This window comes from Lemur catta, chromosome 15, assembly GCF_020740605.2.
Source record: "Lemur catta isolate mLemCat1 chromosome 15, mLemCat1.pri, whole genome shotgun sequence".
In the NCBI taxonomy this organism is placed as follows: domain Eukaryota; kingdom Metazoa; phylum Chordata; class Mammalia; order Primates; family Lemuridae; genus Lemur; species Lemur catta.
Genome location: NC_059142.1, coordinates 19032089 through 19057975, shown reverse-complemented (window position 1 = coordinate 19057975; position 25887 = coordinate 19032089). Strand labels below are relative to the sequence as shown.

At 55.3% G+C, this 25887-nt stretch overlaps 1 protein-coding gene across 3 annotated transcripts in view; it reads right to left on the bottom strand.

Moving 5' to 3' along the window:
• Positions 1–25887, bottom strand: part of SEZ6 (seizure related 6 homolog) — a 44591-nt gene that overhangs the window by 6654 nt on the left and 12050 nt on the right. For all 3 annotated transcript variants that reach the window (XM_045525327.1, XM_045525325.1, XM_045525326.1), the window contains exons 2-5: positions 15856–16524; positions 15279–15412; positions 5616–5811; positions 1451–1636 (exon numbers count right to left, since the gene is read on the bottom strand). In XM_045525327.1, the coding sequence (XP_045381283.1) occupies positions 1451–1636; positions 5616–5811; positions 15279–15412; positions 15856–16204 (865 nt within the window). In that variant the 5' untranslated portion in view covers positions 16205–16524. The remainder of the gene's footprint in view (positions 1–1450; positions 1637–5615; positions 5812–15278; positions 15413–15855; positions 16525–25887) is intronic.

Sequence of the window (25887 nt, the reverse complement as noted above, 5' to 3'; positions counted from 1 at the left end):
CCGGAGGGCTGGGGTGAGTTTCTTCTCTGTAGAGAGGTCAGACCTACCTTTCTGCTTGGTCTCAGAATGGAACTGCCCTTCACATCTGATCATGCGCCGTCCTTTGCTTAAAATTGCCCAGTGGCTCCCTGTTACACTCCTGATAAGAGTTCAAGCTCAAAATGGCATTCAAGTCCTTCCTGAATTTGACTCTGTCTAGACTCAGCATCAGTCCCCTCTGCCCAGTACCCTCAACTTCAGGCACACTTCCCTGTGTCCTCAATGTGGAGCTGCTCTTTCAGCCCTCCACATCTTTGCATTTGCTGCTCCAGGAACCCACCCCACTGCCCCAAACTAACATTTCTGTAATCCTTCCCTGTTATCTCCCGAGGAAGCCTTGTCCGCCTGCTCCCTCATTTTGGAGCAGCTCTCCCTCAGGTTCCCACAGCACCCTGAGTTTACCCCTGGTACAGCATTCTCTGCACTGAGCTGCCCCTCAGTCTTCCCTGGAGGCAGAGCGCCTGCAGGGCAGAGCACATGTCTGTGTTATCCATCTCTGGTGTGCCTGGCACCCAGGAAAGGTTTATAGAATTAAATAAGGTTCAAAAGCTCAAGCTCCCCCACCAAAGGAAAGAAAAAAGCCCAAGTTGCCTTTCGTGCTGCAAAGCAAACATTCCATCTTCCTTCTTACAACAAGCCCCCTTCCATTGGCAGCTATCCCAGACCTCCTGATCACCCAGAACCTGAACCTGGGAGTCATCTTTCTCTTGCCCCCTTTCCCTCATCAATGTCTCTGGAACATCTTCCCTCCTCTCCATTCCCAAAGTCACTGTCTAAGTTCAAGCGCTCTTGCCTTGCTGGCTTCCCAGCTTCAGACAACCACCTGGCTGGCTCTCCCGAGCAATAGTTCTGAGTTCCTCCCTTCTACTCTCAAAAAACTTCAACACCCAGTGTCTTGCCTTGACATTCAAGGCCCTCCCACTGCCCTCTCCATGCTCCAGGCTTCAGCCAAACCTGGCTGTCTTCTGTGTCCCCAAACACCCTCATCTTCCTGCCTGTGTCACTGCCCACGTTTTTCCCTCCACTGAAGTGTCAAACTTTCAGTGCCACCTCCCCTAGGAAGCCTCCTAAATACCCAACTAAGAATGATTGCTCCCTCCTAGGTCACTTTGTCTCTTCATTTGTTTTTTTAATTCATGTTCTGGAAATACGTGCTATCTTCTTCTCCTCTTTCCTGGAAGTGTGGGCTCTTTGAGGGCAGAGTCCCTGTTCAATTCAGCTCTGTTTACCTGTTGTGCCTCCATAAAGTAGATGCTCAATAAATGCAGGTTGGATAAATGCCACTGAGGTGTGTGACCGTTTTCTGGCTTCCTTATGGAAAGCAAATGAAAGTGCCAGACAACAGAGAATGGAGATGAGCCCCCCACCTGACTCTGCTCAGCACTCAGCCCTTTTCTCCGGGGCCACTCACCGATGCAGACAGGCTCCTGAGAATCCCAGAAGGGCTGGGTGGCATTGAGACAGGTAAGGAGCCTGGCACCCTTCAGCTGGTAGCCAGTGGCACAGTAGAAGCGGGCGCTGCCTCCTGGATGGAGGCTGGTGACAGTCACATCTCCATAAGCTGGACGTCGGGGAAAGTGGCAGCTCAGGAGATAGGCTGCAAAGAGAGAATGGGTGATACTGTGTGTGTGTGTGTGTGTGTGTGTGTGTGGCGGGAAGCTGAGCCACTGGAGTGGGGGACATCTGCCCCAGCCTGCCTGGAGGTGTCATTTGGGGCCAGAGGAGGCATTAAGAGTTCTAAAAAACACTCTAATCTCTCCTTAGAAGGTGCCAATGATATTTCCAGCAGCCTGGGCTGGTTCTTGGGTTTTGGTCCAAGCTTTGTGACACTTTAGGGAGGTTACTTAATCATTTTGTGTCTATTTCTTCACTCGTTACATGAAGTTCAAAATGCCAGCCCATCCGCAGAATTATTGGGAAAATAAATGGGATAGTGTTTTATCCAGTTTGGTATCCCTGGTACCCAGCTGATAATATATCGTCAAGAAATGTTTACTGAATGACTTGTAGATATGAAAACACTTGAACTAGTGAAAAGCCTGTACTGATGGAAAGTGTTGATATTATTTGTCCCTGTTGGGACAAATATGAATTGCAGCAGGAAAGACTGAAGTCAGACAGTAAAAGCTTTCCCAGTATTCACTGAAATATGCTAAAAAACTTGATGGCAATAGCTGTGGATTTTTTTTTTAAGCAGGATGGGGGTGAGGGTAGGGAGGCAGGGCATGCCTTTGCAGAAGCCAGGAGAGGGACAAGTTGCCCTGGGAAACCTTGCAGCTTTTGGAATTGTCATACCAAGTATAACCAAATGGTGGCAGCAAATCCTACAAAACAGTCTGGCAAATCCTAACCCAGGGCCAAGGGGCATGGAACTAAAAATGGGGATTCCAGCTTGGGTCTAAGAGTGGGGGAAAGGCCTGGAGGGGTGGAGGAGAGAGGCTGGGAGGAGGCTTGGGCTACAGTGCCCGACAGTCTTTGGGGTGGTAGGAGGGATGGGGACTGTCTAGACTGAAGAACTTGGGTCTTGGCGTGGGGAGGCCACCCTCGCTGAGGGTGCCAGGTAGAGGGAGGAGAGGTCGGGGCAGGAGCTCTGCTAGCCTCTGTGAGACTTTATGTGAACAGAAAATGTGGCTGCCTTTGGGCAGACGAGGTCCAGAAACTTGAGTTTTGTGACTTTCATCTGTCCCGACCTTAGGTACTATGTCTGTTACAGTGGGAGGAAGATTCCCACTCTTCTGTCTTTCATAGGGCTCTTGAGAGAACATACAGTGAGTGGCTAATTGTGACTGGCAGGCAGTACAAAGCAGCGCTTAGGAGACAGGCTCTGGGGTCACACTGCCTGGGTTTGAGTATAGGTTCCCCTACTTTCTGTGCCACCTTGGGCAAGTTACGAGAATTCTCTGGGCTCAGTTTCCATGTTTACCACCCATTTTGAGTATTGCATCCGGTGTTGTAGAGGTTAAGTGAGAGGACATATGTAAGGGCCTGGCACAGAACTCATACCTAATACCCCAGCCTCCTGTTACTGTTTGTAATCTTGATTAATAATAGCACTTCTCCAGCTTCTAAAATGCCTTCATACTTTTCTTACGGGATGCCTGTAGTATGCTTGGGAGGAAGGAAGGCAAGGGAGGGGTTATTAACCCATTTTCAGATGAGGAAAACTGAGGTTCAAAGAGACTGTGTACCCTCATCACACGGCAAGTAAGCAGTAGAGCGGGGACTTGACACTCCTGGTTCTAGAGCCCACTTGCTTTCCACCCCCCCCCCCCACCTGCTTGCCAGCTGAAGTAGAAACCTGGGTTCAGGGATCAGAGACACCTGACAGTAACAGACAAGGCTGCCCTGGGTGGTGGTTCATGGAGGCCACTCACAATGACCTGGGGAGAGATCCCAGGCCAGGATGGGGAGAAGGGTGTGGGGCACTGTACCTAGCGGGGAGGGAGTTGAGGGGCTGACACCCAGGGAGGTCTAGACCATGAGCCAAATATAAGGCTCCATGCTTGTCCCTACATCTTCCTCTTGAGTTCTTAGCACAGCATGACTCTTGTAGGGGTCACAGATGAGGAAACTGGGCAGGGACGAGGTGAGGGCAGGAGGCTGGGGGCAGACAATGAAGCCCCCAGACTCCATAGTAGGTAAAGTGCCACTTCCCAGGATGAGCTTCCTCCTGTTGCCATGACAACCATTCCCAGGGAGCCCGCACCACTGCAATCTGTCGAGTTATTTTCTCACTGGAGTCTGTTTTTGGGGCCAAGACCAGTGCCAGGAATGCTCAGGAAGGAGGAGGGGGATGGCTGTCAGGGCCCTCTGCCTCCCCACCCTGCCTGAGGCTGTGGGAGGGGGGTTGGAACTTGGTCCTGCGATGAGGCACTTGTGAGGGCCCATCCCTGTGACCTCCAACATCGGCCTGGACAGCTCCAGCACAAGTATGGGCATCAGGTCCCTCACCCCCTCTCCTGGCACTCTCTTTCTCTAGCCCACGGAAACGCGTGTGTGAGCACACGCTCCTCCTGTTCCCATCTCTGGGATCAGGGCTAATTACAGACTATAATTAGGGGAATTACACTCATTAAGGAAAGAGCTGATCATTGACAAAAACTGGGCTGAAGAGGGAAGGCTTCTGGGAGCCAAGAAGGAGGCAGGACGGGGCCAGCTCTCCCAGCCCTTCCTTGGGGTCTGCTTCCCCTTGCCTGGCCTCCAACTCACTGCTATTCAGCCACCTTGGTCTGACTTGACAGAGAAAAGGTCTGGAGTTTTGTGCAAAGGAACTTGCAGCAAGAGAGAAGGTTATCGTGGCGTGAAATTATGCCCACTTCCAAGGAGGATTGATGAGCCATTAGGGAGGCTAGCTAGGCCGCCTAGACTTCACCCTTGCCTCACCTGGCCCCTTGCCTCTGCCAAGCCCCTGTACAGCCCCTGCCCACTGCCACGCTCCCTGCTGCCTCTCCAGACTGCTCCCCCCAGTTTGGGTGAGGAGGCCAGGATAGAGTGAATGCTCCTTAGGTAGGGTTCCAAGCATCCCCATATCCCGAATGCCAGCCCTGCAGCCAGGCATGGTCCCCTGCAGGGCTGCAGACGTGGTCCATGACAATGCAAGACAATCCTGTGATTGTTCACACCAATTATTTCCCTATTAGCTCTCCCCAGTCTGAACTGGTTAACCTGCTGCAAAGGATCAAGCTGACTTTGTGCCCGGGGAGGGGGATGGGCAGGAGGGATGTGGATGGGAGAACAGCAGAGTCCCAAGCCCCTCCTCCTCCCTCTCCTATCCTGCCAGCCGTTTAACACTAGTTTCCTTAATGGAACATGTGCTAAGCACTTGACATGTACCATTTTGTTTAATCCTAACGTGACTTTGTGGGGTAGGTGTTTTGGTTTCAAATTATAGGAGAGGAAATGGAGGGTCAGAGAGGTCAAATGACCTGTCCAAGGTTAACAGCCAGTGAGAAAGAGATTCAAACACAGATCTGCCAGTCTCCTGAGTCTGTGATTTTCCCATTACATCATGCCACTCCCCTATTTCCATAGGTGTTCTCAGCTGATTGGGGCATGCACCAGGTCTAGTGTGGGTGAGGAGGTTCAGGAAGTGCAGATTGGCAGCTAAAGACCTCCAGAAGGTTATTGTCAAGCCCCTTTGACTTTGACCTTCTTGCATTTGGGGAGGGCGTCTATTGCTATTGCCGTTTTAAGTGTCTGCCACCTCCTGAGATTCTGAACTCCCTGTGGGCAAGGACCTTGGCTGGTTCAGGTTGAGATTACCAGTGTCTAGCACCAGCCTGGTAAAGAGCAGGTGCCTTGTGAGAGTTTACTGAATGAATGAATGAGTGACAGTGGGCACACCTGGAGGCTGCCTGATCCTGAGGCAAGACCAGCTCTCTGCAGGGTGGTGGGCTGAGGAGGGAAGGCCCTGGAGGTGTCAGATGATACTTACCTCCAATCGTGCAGAGCTTCACTAGGCACCTGTGCTCATGTGACTAGCCCTGCCCTGTTCCCTGCAGGCTGTAATTGCACCAGAGACCCCCAGGAGGACAGCCAGTCTGGGCTGGTTCCTCCCTCTGCTGCCTGGGCCTTACCTTGGTAGTGGAAATGGAAGGTGCCAGGCCCAGCAGGTGGTGGGAGACTCTGGAACCTCAGGGCCGCTTGGTGGGTGGGGCTGCGGATGACTTGGCCCCGAAGCAGGAAAGACTGGTTGGCCAGGGGCAGTGGGTCAGGTCCCCCCAGACCCTCCACGGTCACCGTCTCCCCCTCCCGGAGGCTGATGTTCTGGACCTGCCCACGTGGAGAGAGCAAAGCAGAGCAGTGAGACTTCTTCCTGCTGCCTGAGCCCTGATGCCCTCAGGCTCCTAGACGCCCCAGCTGGGCCAGTACTCAATGCCCCTTGGGCGTCCGAGCCCCCAGGCCCTGAGCTAGGCACTCTGGTGCGGGTGCTGGAGGAGCCCATCTCACCTTCTCAGTAACTCTGTGAGGTGGGACCTGAAGTTCAGAGACAGTAAATAGATTATCCAAGGTCACATAGAGAGTATTAACAGGACTGGGATTTGTAAGTACATCTTTCTGTCTCCATAGCTTTTCAAGTACACCAGCTGCTTCCTATCCCTTCCCCTCCCTGGGCTCAGTTTTCTCATCTGCAAAGTAGGGGAGTAGGGGTGGGGCAGTGTGTTGAACTAGATGGCTCTGAGGGCCTGGCCAGCCATGTGGGGTCTTTGGGCATCAGACCCTCGTGCCCAGCTTCCCCCAGACGTCCTCACTCCCAGCCTGACTCATACTGAGCTGCCCTCTTCCCTTTACCAGCGGTGCCCCTGGGAATGATCTCACTGTCTGGATGCCCAAGTCAGAAACTGGCGTCTTGCCTCCCCGCTCATACCCTACATCCAGTCAGTCATTCAGTCCTGTCAATTGGACCTGGAATCTGTTCACTGTTCTTTACCCCGATTGCCACCTCCCCGGCTTGTCACTGTTATTGCTCACCTAGATCACCATGGCAGCCTCCTGGCTGGCCTCCCTGCCTGTAGGGCTTAATCCATCAATATTTTCTGAGCTGCAGCTGGTTAATAGTCCCAGACCTGTTGCTGATCACGGTGCTTTCTTGTTTAAGTCCTGCAGTGGCTCCACTGAGCCCATGGAGCCCGCAGCATCTAGTCCAGACTCCTTGCTCAGCCCTCAAGACCCGGCCCAACTTGGCCCCAGCTCGGCCTTACACCGTAACCCTTCACGTGTCAGCCATGGTTCTCTCCTCTCTCTCTTCTCTGATCCTTTCCTCTGGCTGTCCCAGGCCCCTCTGCCACCACCCTGATCTTCAGGCCCTCAATCCCTGGGGCATCCTTCTGAGCTCCATGCCTCCATTCAGTCAAATGAGGTTTGGACAAGGACAGACTCTGCCCAGAGTGGAAGTGGCGGTGTGGCCTGGTAGAAGGAGCACTGGATTGGGAGCCCAGAGATCTGGGACCTCATCCTAACCATGTGATCTTGGACAAATACTAACTATTTGAGCTTTAGTTTCCTCGTTTTATAAAGCGGCCTCGTGCAGATCTTTGCTACTCAAAATGTGGTCCCCACACCAGCAGCTTCGGCATCACCTGGGAACTTGTAAGAAATTCAGAATCTTCAGACCCCACATCAGATCTACTAAATCATACTCTGCATTTTAACAAGATCCCTGGGCAATGCAAAAGCACAGAACTACATGGCCTCCAAGGCCCCTACCGTAGTGCTCTGAGGCAGGGCCTTCAAGGGCTAACCGCCTGGCTGGTTAAATGGCATCCAGTGAGTCACCGAATTCTTCCTAATCTTATTTCCCAAATATTCCAATTGTTTCCTCCTCTCTATCCTTTTGTTGCTGTCCTGGCTCTGATCACCTCCTGCCCATTGTTTCTCTCCTGAGAATGGACTTCTAACTGCCTGTCTCACCCCTTCCATCCCCAACTCATCTCCTGGGCCCTGGCTGCCTCGGACCAGACCATGTCTCTCTCGTCCCCAAACGCTGCTGGGGACCTCAGCTTGCCCAGAAGACAAGGCCCAAACTTCCCAGCTCACGCACGGTTGGCTCCAGTGGCTTTGTTAGCCTCATTTAACCCGCACTGCAGCCACAGGCCACCCCTCACTTCTGCCCTTCTGGGCATTCACGTATGGGACTCTGCACAGGGAGAGATGTCCTTATGCCTCTCCCAGTGAAGCTGAACATCGTTTTAGATCTCGAGGCCACATCCTCTGCCTCCCAAGCCAGGCCAGTCAGTCCCTCCGCTTCAGACTCTCCCCACTGGGTCCCCATTGGGCCTCTGCCCATTTTGCCACTAAAGCCCAGGTTGGCATTTTGGGTCACGATGCCCTCTTCACTGGCCAGTCTCAGTGAAGATGTGTGGAGAGAGTAAATGTGTGGGCTGCTGGAGGTGCAGGTCTCACCAGGTTCCTGTGAGCTGAGTAGCACAGAGGATGCCCAGCCCAGCCAGGTCCAAGGAGCTAGCTGCTGCCAGGCTCTGGGCCCCTCAGACTGTGGGTGCTGGGAATAGATGTGCCCTGGGGGCTCCAGAGGGGCAGCTGGGCAAGGAGGGGTTCTTATCCCTGCTTGAGAGGAAAGATCTGGTAGTTCTCTGGGCTGAAGCAAAAGCTCAAGGCAGGGTGCGGGGGTTGGGGGGGGGGCAGAGGCGCCTCACTCTGCGAGGAGCTCCCCACCCAGGCACATTTGGGTGGAGGCTGCCTGACCATCTGCCGGGGACATTCCTCAGGGAATTCCTGCGGCAGGCGGAGGCTGGATGAGGTCCCTTCAAACTTGGAGATTCTGTGATTCTAGAGTTGGGAAAACAAGACTCACACACGTGGAATCTGTAATTATCGAGAGATGCCAGGCAGCATATAATTCTGCTTTAAGTGGCACTGAATGCCTGCAGCAGGAATCCTCCAGGGGACAGCGGAGGGCTGGAGGCTCAGGGAAAGTGCGTGGAGCAGGTGGGCCTCAGAGCGCCTTGAAGAGGGGAGTGCTAGAAGGAGGAGGAGGAAGGGAGGACACTCATTGCAGGGGAATTACTACGAAAGCAAAGGCAGAGAAGTGGGAATTAATTTAGTATTTTCTTCTGGTTCCCCACATACCTCTAGCTTCCTGCTCCTGATCTTGCTGCTTTGCGGGATCAGAGTGCAGCAGCAGTGGTACAACAGAGCAGCAATAACGACGATTGCTATTCATAGAGCACCTACCATGTATCAGGACTTGTGCCAGGTGCTTTCCACGTCTTATTTCAAACTCACCCCAATTCTATAGGGTAGGTGCTAAAATCCCCATAAGTAAACGGAGGCTCAGAGGTGCTAAGGAACTTGCAAAAGGTCACACAGGTGTTCAGCAGAGTCTAGCCTTGCTGTAGGCAAAGGAAGCTCCCTGCCCCCCAGATTTATGGGGGTATCACTTTGAAGAAACAGACTTCTAGACATCTTTTATTCCCAGGCTCCAGGCCCCCCCGTTTAGCAGGGAGGTGAATCTTGGCTTGGCTTGGATTTTTCAAGATGTTAGGATTTGAGTTCCCACCAACCATACTCCCCCTAAGCACTCTGTAAAGCTGGGAAAACTGGGAGCTGTAATCTCTGGCCCCCTCTGGTCCCCTCTGGTTTGGAGGAGGCAGGGCCCCTTCAAGCTGGCCTGGCTCCCAGCCAAGCCTGGTGGTGAGGGTCAGGGTAAGAGCATGGAATGGAGTGGCTCCTATGCGGAAGCCTCCCTGTTCTCAGCCAGAGGCTGTCTGTGCAGCTCTGGTCCCCTGGGTTTCAAGCACCCACTTGCAGGCCTGCTGCAGTGGCTGGAATGTAATTTGTCACTTGTTTGAGGGCCAGGCTGACAGGGGCCAGACAGGGCTGGGTGTTGGACAAGGGGGGTGATGAAGTCTTGATGTAATTTGTAGGCATCTGAAGAGCCTGGGAGACAGATTGAAATGTCAGCTCTGCTCACGAGGGCTGTCTTGCCATGCCCATAGCCAGTGACAGGAGGGGACCTGGGGGGCTGGGCAAGGGGAAGACAGAGCAGAGGGAGCTGAGGACAACTGTCACAGAACCCTGGGCTGTCCAGCACTGCCCTGCTTCTAGCAGACCCTGGGATCTGTTCAAGGAAGAAATATAGCCACTTTGAGGGGACTGGCCCCTTGCTGGATGGGAGGTGGGGAACATTCAGGTTGCCTTCTGCCAGCCTCCGGATCATCAGGCTTGTCTGGCCTGCCTGTCCCCATAGAAGCTGCCAGTCAGGCCTTCTGTGCATGCCCCAGTCGTGTGACCCATGGGTGAGATGGGGCCACAGTTTTTGTGCACACTCTTATCAGTACAGCCCAGCACAGGCAGGTGAGCTCAGGGGTGACTCTTGTGTGCCATCTCCATGCCACAGCTCCCCTGGAGTCTCCTGGCCATCACCCATGTGTGTACTGTGACACTGGCCCACTTGCACACACACAGCCCCTTTAAACACATGTCCTGGCACACATGTGTCCTCACATACCTGTGCTCCCTCAAACACATGGTAGGATAATCACAATTTTTCCCATAAGACCCTTTAAAGTTTTCAAAGCTCTTTCATACCCCTCATCCTCTCAGATCTCACAAAACCTCAACAAAGGGGTTAGGGCAGGCTGCACTTTCCTCCCCTTTTAGATAAAGGCACTTTGTAATCAAGAAGTTGAGAGATCCTTTTTGGTCCCCCAGTGAGTCCAAGGCAAAGCCAGGAGTCTAAGCCAGGACTCCTGACTCCTGGTCCAGTGCTCTGCCTTCTTCATGCACAATATCCCAGGCCCCTACCTGGGACTGGGAGAATCCCAGGTGGGTGTCCTACGGGATCAGGCAGAGGGGGTCTGGGGCAGGGCCTGGACAGGCACCTGTCCCCGCATGGGACTCCCGTCCCCTCATGGGACTCCCGTTTGGATTTGCCCTGTATCACACCCAGGCCAATGTCAGGGGCCAGGGGAAAAACGGGGGCTCTTGAGTCTTGGGGTCAAATCCTAGCTCCATCACTGACTGAGTGAGGGTCCCTGGGCAAGTCACATGACCTCTCCAGGCCTCAGCTTTGCCTGTGAAATGGATAATATACCCACTGCATGAGACTGTAAGGATTAAGTTAGATCCTGCCTATCAGGCCTCAGCACAGAGGGGGATGGCATTAGCAGCCCTCTTTCCCCTTCCTGGGGAGACCTGGGCCCCAACCGGGCAAAACCTTGGGATCTGCCACGGTGACAGCTGGCCATGGGCCACCTCATCCTTGGGTCTGCCAGGACTCTGCTTAGAAGGCCCCATACCTGGGAGCCACCCTCTTCCCGGCCCAGGCTCTGCAGCTGCCAGGAGGCAAGAAGCAAGGCCATGGGCCTGAGGCGCCGCTGTGCAGTCAGGCCTAGGAGGGAGCTTCTGACCCCAGAGAAGGAGCCACACTCAAAGGGACTGGCTGTGAGGAGCCTTGTGTGTCATTTGGCTCAATTTCCTTTTTCAGATTGGGAAACTGAGGCCCAGAGATGGCCAGGTGCTTAGCCCCAGTCATGGAGCGGTGGACTGCAGAGCCAGGACTGGAACCTTAGTCCTACAGGACAGCTTCTGTGCTCTTCTGAACTGGGAATCATCCCTAAAACCTTATCGGTAAGGGATGGGGACAGGGGCCTAAATGTGTTGAGACCAGACCTGCCCCCCTCAAATGGGTCTTCCTGGAGCCAGGACATAGGAGGTTGCACAGAAGTCCCACCCTACCAACCCACACCCCCCTCCTGGTGCCCACATCAGGCCTGGGCCTGGCTTAGAAGGGCAGGACATTCTGGCTGTCAAACTGACAGCTGGCCTGGCATGGAAGAGTTGTGTGCCAATGGAGGCACCTGGGGCACAAGGGCAGGGCCTGTGGGCAGCTGTGCCCAGGCTCCAGATGGTGCAGAGAGCAGCCAAGCCAAGATGGAGGCTGGCAGTGAGAGGGCTCTGGCAATGCCAAGTGCAGAGAGAGGCAGGCACCAGGCCCAGAAAGGCCTGGGGCCTTTTGGGGAAGACAGGCTGCCTGGGGACGGGCTGGGACCCAATGGGCCATGGGGCTCATGCCCACCTGCACTGAAGAGGCTTCTCTGGACATCTCAAGGAAGAGCCTAGCCCAGTGCTTGGCCCCCTGCTAAAGCAGGCAAGCCTCCTCTGATCACGGAGGGCCTGCCCCATGGGTGGCTCAGACACTCAGCACCAGTGGGCACACGCAGCTGCAGCACCATGAAGGGAGGCAGGAGGCAGGGGGGAGGCAGGCTGGGAGGGGCTGTGGTCCAGGCTGTGGAGAGTACGGCTTTTAGGGATTCTAGTACCCCCATGGCTGCTCCTCGAACAAAGGGAAATGTGAGGTCTTGCCCAGGGCCCCAGACTTTAGGCAAGGGCTGTAGTCACGTGATAGGAGCTCAGTGTGGTGTCTGGTTGACTTGCTCGGGGTGTGACTTGTGAGGCCTTGAGACAGTCCTCTCCTCCCTGGCTCCCCTCCTCCCCCCTGCCCAGTCTTTGCTCCTCCCATCTACCCCGAGTGATCCTGGTGGATTCATAGAGGGGCAGGCAGGGAGTTCTCCATGGTGGGGAGAAGCCACAGGCATCCCCTCTCCCCAAGCCTGAGCAGCCGTGGGCCAGGCCTTCTAGCTGCCCACCCATCGTGCCTCCAGTGTGCAGCACGGCCTGGCCCAACTGTCCGCCTGGGCAGGAGGGCAGTGCTCTCAGGCCTCTGGCAGGAGTGTGATCCAGAAGCCCTTACCCTTACCCCCACACCCAGGCAGCAGTCACCTTTCTGAAACAGACAGGGCAGCCTCCAACAGCCAGGCCTGCTGCACCTGCTGCCTCTCAGCCCAGGTTTGGCTGCTGGCTTCTCATCCTACAGGCCTCAGGGCAGGGTCATCACCTGCAGGAAGCCTTCCCTGGCCCCCAGGCTGGTGGTGTGTCTCCGCCCTGGCATTCCCACAGCCCCCGTGCTTCCCATCCCCATCCCTGCCAGCATGGAGCATTCCATGGTCATTGTGTATGACCTCTGTCTCTCCCGCTGCCTGTGAAGGTCTGTACCCCAGCACAGAGCCCGGCATGTAGTAAGTGCTCAATTTATGCTTGTGGAACAAATCCACTCATCAAAATCCATTCGTGATTAACTGAGTGACCTCAGGCAATTCCCTTTCCTTGCCTGGGCCTCAGTTTCCCCAGATGTCTGGTGGATATTGGTCTGCAGTGTCAGTAATTCTTCAGGTCCCACGTGGCCTGTGCAGTGTGGCCAGGAGGCCTGGGCGGGAGTGGGGGTTGCTGGAACTGGTCTTGGAAGGAAAAGAACCTTAAACCCTGCTTTAGTCCCGGCTGATTCTGTCTCTTGCTCCTTTCCCAAATCGGGTGCTGACCCAGCTCTGGCCACCCTGTCCCGCTACCCATGGCCTCAAACTCTATCTCGGGCCATCAGGGCTAACAGAGTCCCCAAGGACTCTGCCCCCACGGTGCTGAGGTGGAGGGTGGGGCCAGCAATCTGCCACATTTCCTGACAGCAATCCAGGGCTGTGGCAGGTCTTCCTCTCAAGGTTGCCTGGTAACAGCTTTTGCATTCTTATGAAAAAAACGTGGCAGCCCCAGACAACAGACACAGGGCTTGTGTGAGGGGCGGGCATCCAGGGCGGGGCTTGTGCCTGGACCAGGGCAGGGGCAGCCGGAACCAGCATCTTGTCCCCCCATTGTGGAGGGTACCAAGGCTGGGCCCAGCCTTGTCCAGTGGGCTTCAGTGGGGGCAGTAGGCTTGGGGGGCAGGTGGGGCCACCCAGGCCTGCAGGGGGGCACTCAGCCTGGCATCTGCCCCCTCCCACCCCCTTCCCTGCACCTGCAGCTGGCGCCTTCTACCCAGTGAGCCACAGCCGGTGCCACCTCTCATTAGGTGATGATTTTACATTAATTACCTTAATTAAGCGGCGCTGAGTGCTAATGGCTTGTTGGGGGGGTGGCTGTTCCTAATTACCCTCCCAGTCAGCCCTGAGTGAGGGGCACGGGCTTGGCAAAGCAGAAGCAAACAGTGTGGAAAGAAGGGGAGGAGCCCACCAGGGGCGGGAGAGGGGCCCCCTCCGCGGGGCCTGGCTCAGAGACCTGGACCTGATGTCCCCAGAGGGGTGGGCTGGAGGCACTGCCCCAGGACAGGTGTAGCTGGCTCCAGCCTGGATTCAGGGGCACAGGAACTGGAATGGGGGGGGACGAAGGCTGGGGGGTGGGGGCAGCCCGTGACTCCTCAGGCCCCGCCTGATCCCCTCCGCTGGGCTGAACTCCTCTCCTCCACACCCACGTCAGCTCCAAGATCCAAGTCATGTGGTACCTCGTTCCTTCTTTCCCCCATTGCTTTGTCCAGTCATTCATGGGGTCCATGGGGTACACATCTGGGCCCCAGGCTGCAGGGTACCCCTCAAGGAGCTCAGTCTAGCTGAGGAGGGGGACAGCTATGAACAGATCAACAGAGGGGCAGAGTGAAGAGCTAAGGTGGGGGTGCCCCAGACTTTGGGGATCAGGAGAGAATTCCCAGAGAAGGCGATGTCAGGGATGAGTCCTAAGGGAGGGGGTGGTGGGACAACTCTTGCAGGCAGAGGGACCAGCATGTGCAACTGGGGCTGCGGGGAAAGAGGGCTTGGCCCATGTAGTTACCTGCAAGCTGTTCAGTGCAAAGGGGAGAAGAGAACAAGGGCAGAAGTGGGTGAACTTGGACCCTTGATTCAGGGGCCCCTGGGGGATTGTGGGGGACAAGACTGATCTCACGTGAGGAAAATGACTGCAGTGTAGGTGGAGGGGGTAGCAGGGAGCAAGCATGGGTGGGGAGACCAGTGAAGTGGCCACTGTGTCGTGGGGCTGGGGGAGTGGAAAGGGGTGATGGGCTGGACCACTGTGCCTATGGGGATGGAGGGAGAGAAGCAGGCAGCTTGGAGAGTTTGGGGGAGTGTCGTGGTGACAGAACTTGCGGATGAGTTGATGGGACGGGGAAGAAGGAGGGGGAAGGGCAGAGGGGACACCATCCACATTGCACTGTGGTTTCTGACCTGACAGGAGTGGAGTGGCAAGAAGATCTGGGGAAAGTAAAAGGAAGATTTGGGTTTGTGGAGGCTGAGGAGCCTGTGGGACATCTGTGAGGACCTGCGGTCTCAGGCTTTAGGATTAAGAGAAAGTCTTAATCCCAGGGGAGGGATGAGACAGCCCAGGGAGGCTGGGGACAGGAGGCTGGGGCTGGAGGTCTGACTCCCCCCCGAGCTGGTCACCTCTCGGATAGAGCAGCCATGTCTGTCTTCTCCAGCTCCGCATCCCAGGAGCCAGCACAGGGCCTGGCCCTGAGGAGCTGCTCTGCTCAGGGAGTATTTGCTGAAGGAGCGAATGAATGAATGAATGAGCGAATGAAGCTCCCTCAGACTGAATCAGGCAGCTCTGCGTTCTCTCCACTCAGCCACGTAGATTCAGAAGCAGAGTTTATCTGGTCCCCTGCCCATCCAAGGCTTGAGCCACCTCCTCAGGCTCTTCTAAGCCCCTGATCAAACCCCTGATCAAACCCCTGGGGGAAGCACAGCCCCTCTCAGCCTCGGGCATTGCTGAGTGGGACAGTGGCCCTCTCCACTCCCTGGCACACAAGACAGAATCCAACCATGTTTTAGGCCCATCTCCCAGCCCTGGCCTTAGCACCCCGCAACTGACGCCCCTAAACATCCCCACCTCCCTCACAGCAGGTGCCCTTCTGGGGAAAGGAAACCCACTGGCACCGGCTTTGCCCTTGCCACATCCAGGTCACTCACCTTGATTTCCACGCCGTAGCCAGGGTAGACAGAGATGTAGTAGAAACAGTCCAGGCCGACATCAGGAGGTGAGCTGGGGGCCGTGGGGGAGTCCAGAGAGCCCTCTGGGCCGGAGAAATTCCAGCTACAAGGGCCTGGGAGACAGGAGGAGACACAAGGCTAAGCCCAGCTCTGGTGCAGTGGGTCCAACTAAGGCTAAACCATGTCTGTGGAGGGTGGTGGTAAAGCCCACCTCTTGGGATGTCTATCCCCCTGTTGAAAGAAGGGAACACCTTTTATTGAGCACCTACTATGTGCAATCTTATTTCCGTTCTCACAATGGCTCAATGAGGCTTATTGCCATTTTACAGATGAGGCTCAGAGATGAGCCATTAAATAAAACTCCTAGGGTCATGTTATAGTTGGAAGAATCAGGATTTGAACCCAGGTCTATCTGGTTCCGATCCACGTGCTGCCGGCAGGCTGGCTCTTGGTGCTAAAGGGCGGGCAGGCTGGTATGGTATCAGAGACAGACTTTTATGGGCCCTGCAGTTCCCCTCACCCCATTTCCAGATCTGTAAACAAGCAGGTAGCTCACCTGGTGGCCGGACTGTGGTGATGGTGGTGGTGACAATGGTGGTGGTAGTGGTGGTCTCCTCATCGTCCCCTGAAGCTGTGGAGGTGGCAATGATCCCCTCGATCCCAAGCCCTGTGGTCTGGGACACAACCTCTGGAGCCCATGGCCTGCCCAGGTCTCCAGGACCCTCTTGGGTTGGAGTCCAGGCTCTGCTAGGGGGTGTAGAGCTGGGCCTCTCCCCTGGGCCCAGGGTGGGCACTGCCATGCTGGGCCCTGGAGGTAGGGGAGCTGTGATGTGAAGCACAGGGGGCTCTGACTCCAGGCTCCAGGGTCCTTCCCTGGACTGGGGCTGAGTGGGTGCTGCCGCCATGGCCGGAGTGGGGCTGGTGAAGACAGGGCGGCTGTCCTGGTTGGCCAGGCGGGGAAGGGGACTCGGGGTGAAAGGTGTAGGTGGGTCAGGCTGGAAGGGCAGTGCTGGCCTCAGCTCCTCCTCGCCCCTCTCCAGCCCCTCTTGTAGGAATTCCTCAAGCAGTGGGTGGTGGTTGAGCAGCTTCAGAGTGGGGGCCGTTGTGACGAAGTGGACACCTCGTTCTGGCTGCTCAGGTGTGGGGGCCGCTGTCAGCTCCCCATTTGTCTCCTCAATGCCTGGGGCTTGCCCTTCCCCCACGGTTGGGGCCTCTGAGGAGAGTCCTGAAATAATAACAGATGATCAGAGGTTCTTCCCCTGCACCATGTAAGCAGCACCACGCCCAGCCCAAGCAGTAGGAGACCCATCTCTCTTTTGACAGAGCATTGAGGGGCGCTCACTGTTGAAAACCATGGAGCTATAGAATTTTAGAGCTGGAAGTGAGATGATATCACATACTGCAAGGATGGCATGTGAGATATTTTTTCTCCTCCAGCACCAGAGGCAGACATTACTAGTCAATCATTGCACTATTTCCTGCTGTTCTCAGATTTGGCCTCAGAATCCTTCTCCAGGCAATCATGCCTGATATGGATATCATGCCTCACACTGCCATGACGACAAATAAATACTTGCTATCCCTAGCCTAGTGCAAGGGCCTTATTTTACTAATGAGGAAATTGGCCAGAGAAAGTGACTTGCTCAAAGTCACAAGACCAGTTGAAAAACAGATGAGAACCTTAGCATGAGTGCTGTCTCCCACCAAATGACTTTTCTGCCTGACATCATGGGGCACTCAAGTTCGTTTCCTGTTCTCAGTGAAACTGCTGGTCATTAGCCTTAGGAAATATGTCACATATTTGGGATTTGATTTTAGATTTCCTCATGGGTGCATGATTTCTTTGTTAGGGTCCCATTAGATCCCATTTCTCTCACTTCTCAGAAAATCATTTCTTTCATCCCCTTTCCTGTTTTTGTGGTTCTTCTAGAGCAGTAATGTGAGTAGAGTGTGACGAGCTAAGCTCTGGAGCTAGGCAGATGTGGCTTCAAATCCCAGATCTGGCTGGGCACAGTGGCTTATACCTATAATCCCAGGACTTCGGGAGGCCAACGTAGGAGGATAGCTTGAGGCTGGGAGTTCAAAACTAGCCTGGCTAACATAGCAAGAGCCCTGTCTCTAGAGAAAATTTAAAAACCAATTAGCCAGGCATGGTGATGTGTGCCTATAGTCCTAGCTACTCTGGAGGCTGACGTGGGAGGACCCTTAAGCCCAGGAGTTTGAGGCTGCAGTGAGCTATGATTGTACCACTGCACTCCAGCCTGGGTGACAGAGTGAGACCCCCTCTCAAAAAAGAAAAAAAAAAATCCTAGATCCATCACTCTGGGGCTATGTGACCTCAGGCAAATAATCTAAATCCTATGAACCTTGGTTTTCTCATCTATAAAATGAGGTTTCTTTTTTAGGATTGACAGAGATAATATTACTTCCCTTCCCTATTTGATATTTCCATCTGAGTTTGTTTTTTTTCTTGTGAAATTGGTCAGGTTCCATCTAGGGCAGTGTCTAAAATAGGGATAGAATGGACATCTGGCATGCTACCCACCTACCCTCCAATTCATGGCAGACATTGCTAATCAATTTTGGTTATTTCTTCCTAAGGCCATATGGGACTTCAGAATCCTTCTCAACACAGTTATCCAGGCAGCCAGTACTAATCAATTAGCTAGGCTATGGAAAATGAAAATTATTTGTTATCTCTGAATACAGACTGATGTGCTATTGATTATTTTGACTTATTCAACAACACAGCTGGAGAGATGAAGCATATTCTGCTTGTGGCCCCCTAGGCTCCCCAGATCTTTAACTGCCAAGAAAAGGTTAATGGATGCTGGCTCCAGATTCGGCTCATACACAGTTTTGCCAGCTCTGAGAAGGCTGGGAGGATATTTTGAGATCCTTACAGCTCTCAAAATGGCTGCATGAGGACTTGAAGGGAAACATAGCCAGGGCGAGATAACAGAGTTTGCAAGGAGAAGGTCGCTTCCTCCGCACGTCTGGTGGTGGGGCTGTCATTCCACAGGCTCACACCCACCCCATGGATTGGCAGGCGTGAGGAAGTGGCAGATGGCCTACGTTCTGTTCAGGAGACCACAGCAGCTCTGATGTGTCAGACAAATGGGAGGAGGGAGGAAATTGGGGTGCGGGAGGCAGGTACAGGTTGGAGGGCTCTCCATTCCTCTGGGTCAGACGGGCCTTGGTATCCCAAAGCCCTGAGAAACCTGGACCAACTGCTATCTCCTGAGATGCCCACTGAAGCAGCCCATCTGTGCTCCGGCATTCCATGCCAGGCACTGAAAACACAGTGTCCAAACTAGATGCCCAGCCAGGCCCATATCCCCAGAGCAGATGGTTCACCAGTGCCCTGTGTCTTTCATCTGAATCAGCAATGGAGGGGCCAGGCAGCGCCAGTGACATGCCTGGACAGGGCTACTCATTTTGCCCACCCCCCAGATGTCACACAGCCTTTGCCAGGCAAGCTGAGACTGATCTTAGCATGGCATGAAGAAGAGGAGCCTTTCGCATCGCACATACTGGAGCCCCCTGGAGATGTGCTTTGCTCATATGTCCCCTTCCAAGATTGCCCAACAAGAGATGTGGCCCTTGGCTCTTAGGTTGGGTACCTGTGGGACTCTTCACTGGCAGAAGGAGTGCACCAGAAAGCCTCTGACTTGGGAAATGACTATGGAGGGCACAAGTCTTCCGCCTGGCTGCCAGGTGGGTGCTGGGCAATGGAGCAGAGCTAATGGGCACCTCCCGTCACTGTTGATTGCTCTGATTGTGTTATCTGGGGGGACTGAGCACTTGGTTAAATGGGATCGAGATAGCGTATCAAACGAACAAATTGATTCCAAAATCAGCTGACACTTGGTCCCAGAGGGTGCTGCCTACTGTCAGCGAGGGTAAGATAATCCCTAGGAGACAAGCTGTTTCTGGGGAAGGGGCATCTCCAGACACCCTGGTTGATTCTGTTGGAGGCCTGAGGCTCCGTGACCTGCCCCTTAGGTTCCCAGGAGATGGGGCTTCTCTCTGCCTGGGCTGACTGAGTTAGTTCAGGGGTGCAAGGACTGGCAAAGGGGGAGGGTGTGATACAGGGACAGCAGGAAAAAGTCAGGGGCTGGGCCCAGATGCCCAGTCAAGCACCTGTTGTGTCAGGCCCTTCTGTATTATCTAACTGACACTGTGACTGATGAGGTGGGAGTCTAATTCCTACTTTTCAAACAACCTGAAGCCTAGCAGGGTGAGGTGAGGACTTGCCCAGAGTCTCACAGTGGAGGAGCTGGAATTTAAACCTATGTTGATCTGGCTTTAAAGCCTAAAGTCTTGCCAGATACCAGCCTGCCTTGTGAGAGAAAGAGACTGGAGCTATGCAGCAGAGAACACTCTAGCCAGTTGAGGAAACTGAGGCCCAGAGAGAGGAATGGACTCGTCCAAGGTCTCATGCAGTTGGAAGTGGAGCTGAGGCCTTGGGTTGGGCCTGAGCTGAATCAGGCCCTGGAGAAGCCTTCTGGCTGGCACCCAGGGAGCCCCACCCGGTGCCGGAAGGATGGGCATGAGCCTGCAACCCCAACCGGAGACCCAGCAGCACTCTCCACAGTGCGAGGGCACAGAGTCACACAGAGCTGGGTTTAAGTGTCAGTTCTGCCACTTAAAAGTCACGTACATAAGTCTGGGCAAGTGGCCTTTCAGAGCTTTGGCCTTCTCAGCTGTGAAGTGGCCACTCTGGAAGGGTTTTGTGGGAATCTGGATGCTCTAAATAGCAGCGTCCTGAGGCTGAGGGAGCGGCAGCGCCCCTGTCAGGGCAACACTCAGGCAGGCCCAGAGGGCAGGAGGGGCTGGTGTGGGGGGGTCTCTTCTCTGGGGAACCATTATCCCGGTTGGGTGGCAGTGTGTGTGACCCTGAGGACGTCAGAGTCCTCATCCCTAAAACAAGGCTCATACGGCACCATCCAAGCACAGGGTGGCCACCTTCAAGGCCCTGCATGTCCGTGGGGGACACAGGCTCGGTGCCAGAACACGGGGAGGTTCTCCGCGCTGCGCCGCCCTCCCTTCCCCTCCCCTCCCGCAGGGCTGGGAACCGCCCGCCCCCGCCCCCTCCGCCACCCCCTCCGCGGAGGCGGCCCAGGAGCTTCCCCGCAGCCCCCGGCCCCGGCGTGGCCCCGCCGCCGCCTGGGCCCTCCCCCCGCATTAGCTCTTAAGCTATGCAAATAGACATCGGAGGGAGCCCTGTTTAAAGTATTTAGACGAAATGAAAAAAGGCTTTCATCGGCACTAATGAGCCATTCAGCATGCCTCCCCGGTGGATTCGCTCCCGCTCCCGCCTCCTGGCCTGCGCCGCCCCCCTGTGGCCCCTCTTGGGATTGGAGGCCCCTCCCCCCAACCCCAGCCTGGGACTCCCAGGGACGGCCGCCTGCCCTTGCCCCCTTGCCAGGGCCCGGCAGGGTGGGGGGCAGAGATGAGGGCCCACGTGCCCCACCCCACCAGCTCTGGATGGAGTGGGGGCGGGGCCCAGCTTGTGTTTGGAGGAAGCCGTAAGGACTGGGGCCTTTTCCAGCGTCCGGCGAGATAGGTGTTCCTGTCCCTGCGTATAGATGGGGAAATTGAGGCTCAGTGAGGCCCAGGGATCTGCCCAGGGTCACAGTGCTGGTGTGCAGTGGAGCTGGAGTCATTATGCAATGCCCCTGCCTGGGGAAACTGCTGCACTGGGCAATGGTGCCACCTCAGGGCCAGCTGGCCTGTCCCCTCAGTGCTGTTGTTTCAACAGATCTTTCTGTATCCGTCAGCCACAAAGCCTTGGATTCTAACCCCAAATCTATGCCCACTACTTGTGTGACCTGGGCAGGGGGCTGCACCCTTGAGCCTGTCTCCTCACCTGTGAAGTGCAGACATACTGGATTTAGGGAGGATTCATCTATTGACAGATGTAACCTGTCACCCACCCCATTGCTACACAGGTGGTGGGGCTGCCTGTTACTCTGGCAGGCCCTGAAGAGATGTCAGGCATTCTCCCTCCAGGGAGCTGGGCACAGGGACCGGTAGAGGGAGGGCCCCCGAAGTTCTGGGGTGAGTTTGGGCCTGATCCCCATCTCAAGGCAGGACCAACTCTCAGCGTGGGGGGAGGGGCGTGACAGCACGTGGGTACAAGGGGAGCTGGAGGGAAACAGCGGGCCAGGAGCCCACTCGTCTGGGTTCCAGAGGTTAAGCTGGCCCAGCACTGGGAGAATGAGAATTTAATGGGATCCATTTATTATCCCATAAAAGTTAATGAGTTTATTCTGGAGGTTCCCTGGCCCCTTTCAAGTTTTAATAGGGGATTAGTGAGGGCCTCGTCCCTGCAGACCCCTGTTATCCCAGAACCCGAGGGAGCTGGGAGTGCTTGGGCCCCCCAGAGCCAGAGTCTGGTCTCCACAGTGACAGTTCCACTGGGCCCAGCCCTGCCCCCTGTACTGAGGGGCCCAGCTAGAGGCTGGCAAGGCCACATAGAGCCCCTGAGGTCTGAGGCCCAGTTCTAGAAGCTTCCGATTCCTTGTGCTACTGAAATAATTAGCCCCACCATGCCCAGCGTCTGAGGTAGGTTTGCTGCTGCCCGACTACTGGTACTAACAGGGAAGGCAACATAACCCTCATAAGACGGGTGGGGAAACTGAGGCCCAGAGCTGGGGTGTGGCTCATCCAAGGTCACCCAGAAGCTATGGCAGAGCCAGAATGGACACGGACACATCCTGTCTCCTGTGGTCTGGAGCCAGGCGGCGGGGGCTGGTGACAGCTGCTGTCCGCTTACTCAGTGCTCACTGTGTGCTAACATGCGCTCAGCACCCCCGCACACGATTCCCCATCCTTCCCTCACTCCGGGGAAGTTTGGGTCATTATCCCAAGGAATGATGACATTGGGGCCCAGAATGGTTACACAACTTCTCCAAGGCCACACAGCTAATGAGTGGCAGAGCCTGGGACTAGAACCCAGCGCTGGGCAGCTCCACAGCTCGGCTCCGTCCACTGTTGCCACTGGCTTTCAGCTGTCGTGCCTGGGGCCTCTTGCCTCCCCACCAACCTGGGTGCCTGGAGCCCTGCAGCTTGTGCTGATGGGGAACGAAGTCCTGGTGGTGTCCTGGAGGGGCAGTTTTTGGGGTGGATACAGACATATACTCAAAGGAACCTTCTCATTGTCAGAGCAGGTGGCTTCCCCATTTTTGCCCCATTTGCTCGCGTGATTCCACCCTCTTACTGTGGCTTCTCTATTCCTTTGTCTCTAAACCCTCCCCATCTTTCAAGGGTCAGGTCCTAAGCCCTCTCTGGGGAGCCATCCCTGCCTGGTCCTCCTCTTGACCTCCTGGGGGCCCTTCCTGATGGGCCCCCAGCACATGATTGATGGCTGTGTCCATGGGCAAGCTCCCAGCATTAGGCATCTCTCTTTCCAGTTCTCTGCCCACAAATACTGACCCCTCGTGCTAGGCACAGTGAAGGGTGGGCTCAGGGCACGGAGTTTCCAGGCGCAGATTCTGCCTCTTTGCACACTCAGAAGACATCCTGCTCCCCAAAGTGCCTGGCTCTTGGCCAGCAGGGGTGGGCAGAGGAGGGCAGCGGTGTGTCCTGCAGGGAGAAGATGGGCAGCCAGCCCTTGGCAGCGCCCCAGCACAGCCCCAGCGGGCAGTTGATGGGGAGTGTCTGCTGGCACAAGCTGGTGGGTCCCCCGCCCCAGACTACCCTCTCTTCCCCTGCCACGGACCATCTCCATCACACCCTCTCGCCACCCTCTCTTTCCTGGCCACCCTCGGCAGTCCAGTCAAATTTGGATTGCAAATGTGAACAGGGCCCCTCCTCTTGGCCAGGCTCCAGGTGAGGCAGTGGCTGGTTCCCGGAATCTGAGCCCTTGTGGCCTTGGTGAGCATCTCATCCCTCCCTCATTTACCCAGGAGGAAACTGAGTCCAGAGGGTTTTCACACAGAAAACCTGGGGCAGGGCTGGGACTCAGGATGTTGGAGCTCAGAAGGCATCTGGGCCAGCTGTGGTGAAGAGTGAACCCTCCGTTGCTTCTGGGACTATCTGCCATCTGTAGGCATATCTCCAAGGACAGAGAGCTCACTGTCCCCTGAGTTGTCCTGGGGAGGGGTAGGGAGTAACCCTGGGCTTCAGCATCTTCAAGGTTGGGGGGTCTTATTGCCAGGTGGAGGGAGCACGAGTGGAGGTAGTGGGCACCAGCCAGGAGCTGGGCCACCCCATCCTGATCCTGCCTGTAACAGGCTGGTCCCTCTGCACAAGTCATTTCCTCAACCCGAGCTTCCATATTCCCACCAGTAAAATGGAGAAAGTATCTACGGGCCCTGCCAGTTCTTGCATTCCAGGATCCAGTGAACCATGAAAGGCTCTGTGAATAAAAATATTGAATACTACTGTTTACTGAGCATTTACTACATGCCCAACAACCTTCTTTTCTTTTTTTTTCTCTGAGATAGGATTTCACTCTGTCACCCAGGCTGGAGTGCCGTGGCTCACTGCAGCCTCAGACTCCTGGGTTCAAGTGATCCTCCTGCCTTAGCCTCTCGAGTAGCTGGGACTACAGGTGTGTGCCACCACGGCTGGCTAATTTTTAAATTTTTTGTAGAGACAGAGTCTCTCACTATGTTGCCCAGGCTGGTCTCTAACTCCTGGCCTCAAGTGATCCTCCCACCTCAGCCTCCCAAAGTGCTGGGATTACAGGCATGAGCCACCATGCCCGGCAGCTAGCAACATTCTAAGTGCTTCATCAGAATCAACTCAATCCCCACAAAACCTCTATGACATGTGAACTTTTACTATCCCATTCTATAGATGAGGAAACTGACACCCAGGGAAGTGCAGTCCCCAAGTTTACCAGTTTGGATGTATCAGATGCAAATAGCCCTAGAGCGGAGCTGTCCTGCAGAACATTTTGTGATGATGGAAATGCTTTATATTCTGTGTGTCTAAAAATGGTAGCCAGTAGCCACACATGGCTCTCGAACACTCGAAATGAGGCTAGTGAGAATGAGGCACTGAATTCGAAATTTTATTTCATGTCAAAGAGTTTGCATTTGAATAGCCACATGTGGTCAGTGGCTACCATAGTGGAAAGTGCAGCTCCATAACCTGACCCCTCAACGCCCACAGGATTCCCCACCTCTCAGGAGGGAAGAGCCTGGGGTGGGGTCCTAGAAAAAAGTTAAGATGGGGTGTCTGCTCCCTTCCTTTGGGGCCTGTGGTTGGGCAGGGAAGGATGATGACTGTCACCCACCGATGATGTTGTCTGCTTCCCAACCTTGGCGCAACACTGGTGTTCTGAGGGTTGAGTGTTTGATGGGCAATTTTGGAAGCTCAGGCAGAGCCAGTGTGAGGGACTTTATGGGTGGAGGACAGCCAGGAACACTTAGCCTCATGTGATTTGCCCTTAAGTGATTTGGCCCAGGACGGGGCCAGGGTGTGTGCATGCTCCATGGGAATGCCCGCTGCGCCCTAATGACTTGCCCCAGCCACACTGCCCAGTCAGCAGCACAGAGGGCAGGGTGACTGGCCTGGCTACTACCCCAGGGCTCCTGGGACAGTCCCAGAGCAGCTGCCTGGCCTTGGGGCAGGCATTTACTGAGCACCCCGCTATGGGCCAGGCATGTACTTCCTAAAGAGCTGTCTTCCACCCACAGTGGCCACCCGTTGTGCTTGGAATCAATATTTTACACTTCACATATGAAGAACCTGAGGCTGAGAGGCAAAGTGAATCATCCTAGTTCATACAGAGGGAAAGTGGCCAGTAAAGGCTTGAACTGGGTCTGTCTGTTCCAAAGCCTGGGACCAAAATTTCCACTACATTAGTTGCTGCTTCCTGGGAGCATGTGTGTGTGTGCATGTGTGAGTACATGGGCATATGTGTGTACATGAGCCTGGGGGTGTGTGTGTGTCCAAATACATGCATGAGCCACAAGTCACCACCATATGTCCTTGCCCATGGATGCCACACCCTGGAACCTGGCTTCACACAGTCCTCAAGCCCAGGGAGGCCATACTCTCCAAAGAAGGGACACACTTCTTCCCAGGGTGGCTGCTGCGCTCCCTCCCTTTCACTCTGACCCCTTCTTGGATGCCAACATGACCCTTTGCGGGGCCTGTGTCCTAGAGAGCCTCTCAGGATCTGGGTAGGTGGGGGAGGGGAGAAGCTAGTCCGGACCAGTCCTCTTTGCCCCACTGTCACCTCCCTCCCTTGAGGCTGTGACCAGGGGCACAGGGTAGAGGGAGCTCCTGGCTAACTGCTACATCCTCTGCTTTCCAATTTAAAATCTAATACGGTCTCGCCACTGCAGAGCCGGGGGCTGCAGAGGTGATTAATGAGGCCTCTGCTACAGCGTCACCTGCGTCACCTGCGGTGCTCTACACCTTCCCCTGCAGGCCTGTGTTCCCCCCTCCTGTCTGCCTGCTGGCCCTGGGGACCTGGGGGCCCTGGCCCTGCCTGCCCACAGTTCCTGGGACTGGGCAGGTGGGACACGAGCCAGAGGCCTGAGTGGGTGTTAGGGAAGAAAGGAACTGACTTTGGAGGCAGGCACGGGAGAGCTGACCCCACTCTCGGGGGGTGGGTTGGAAGGAA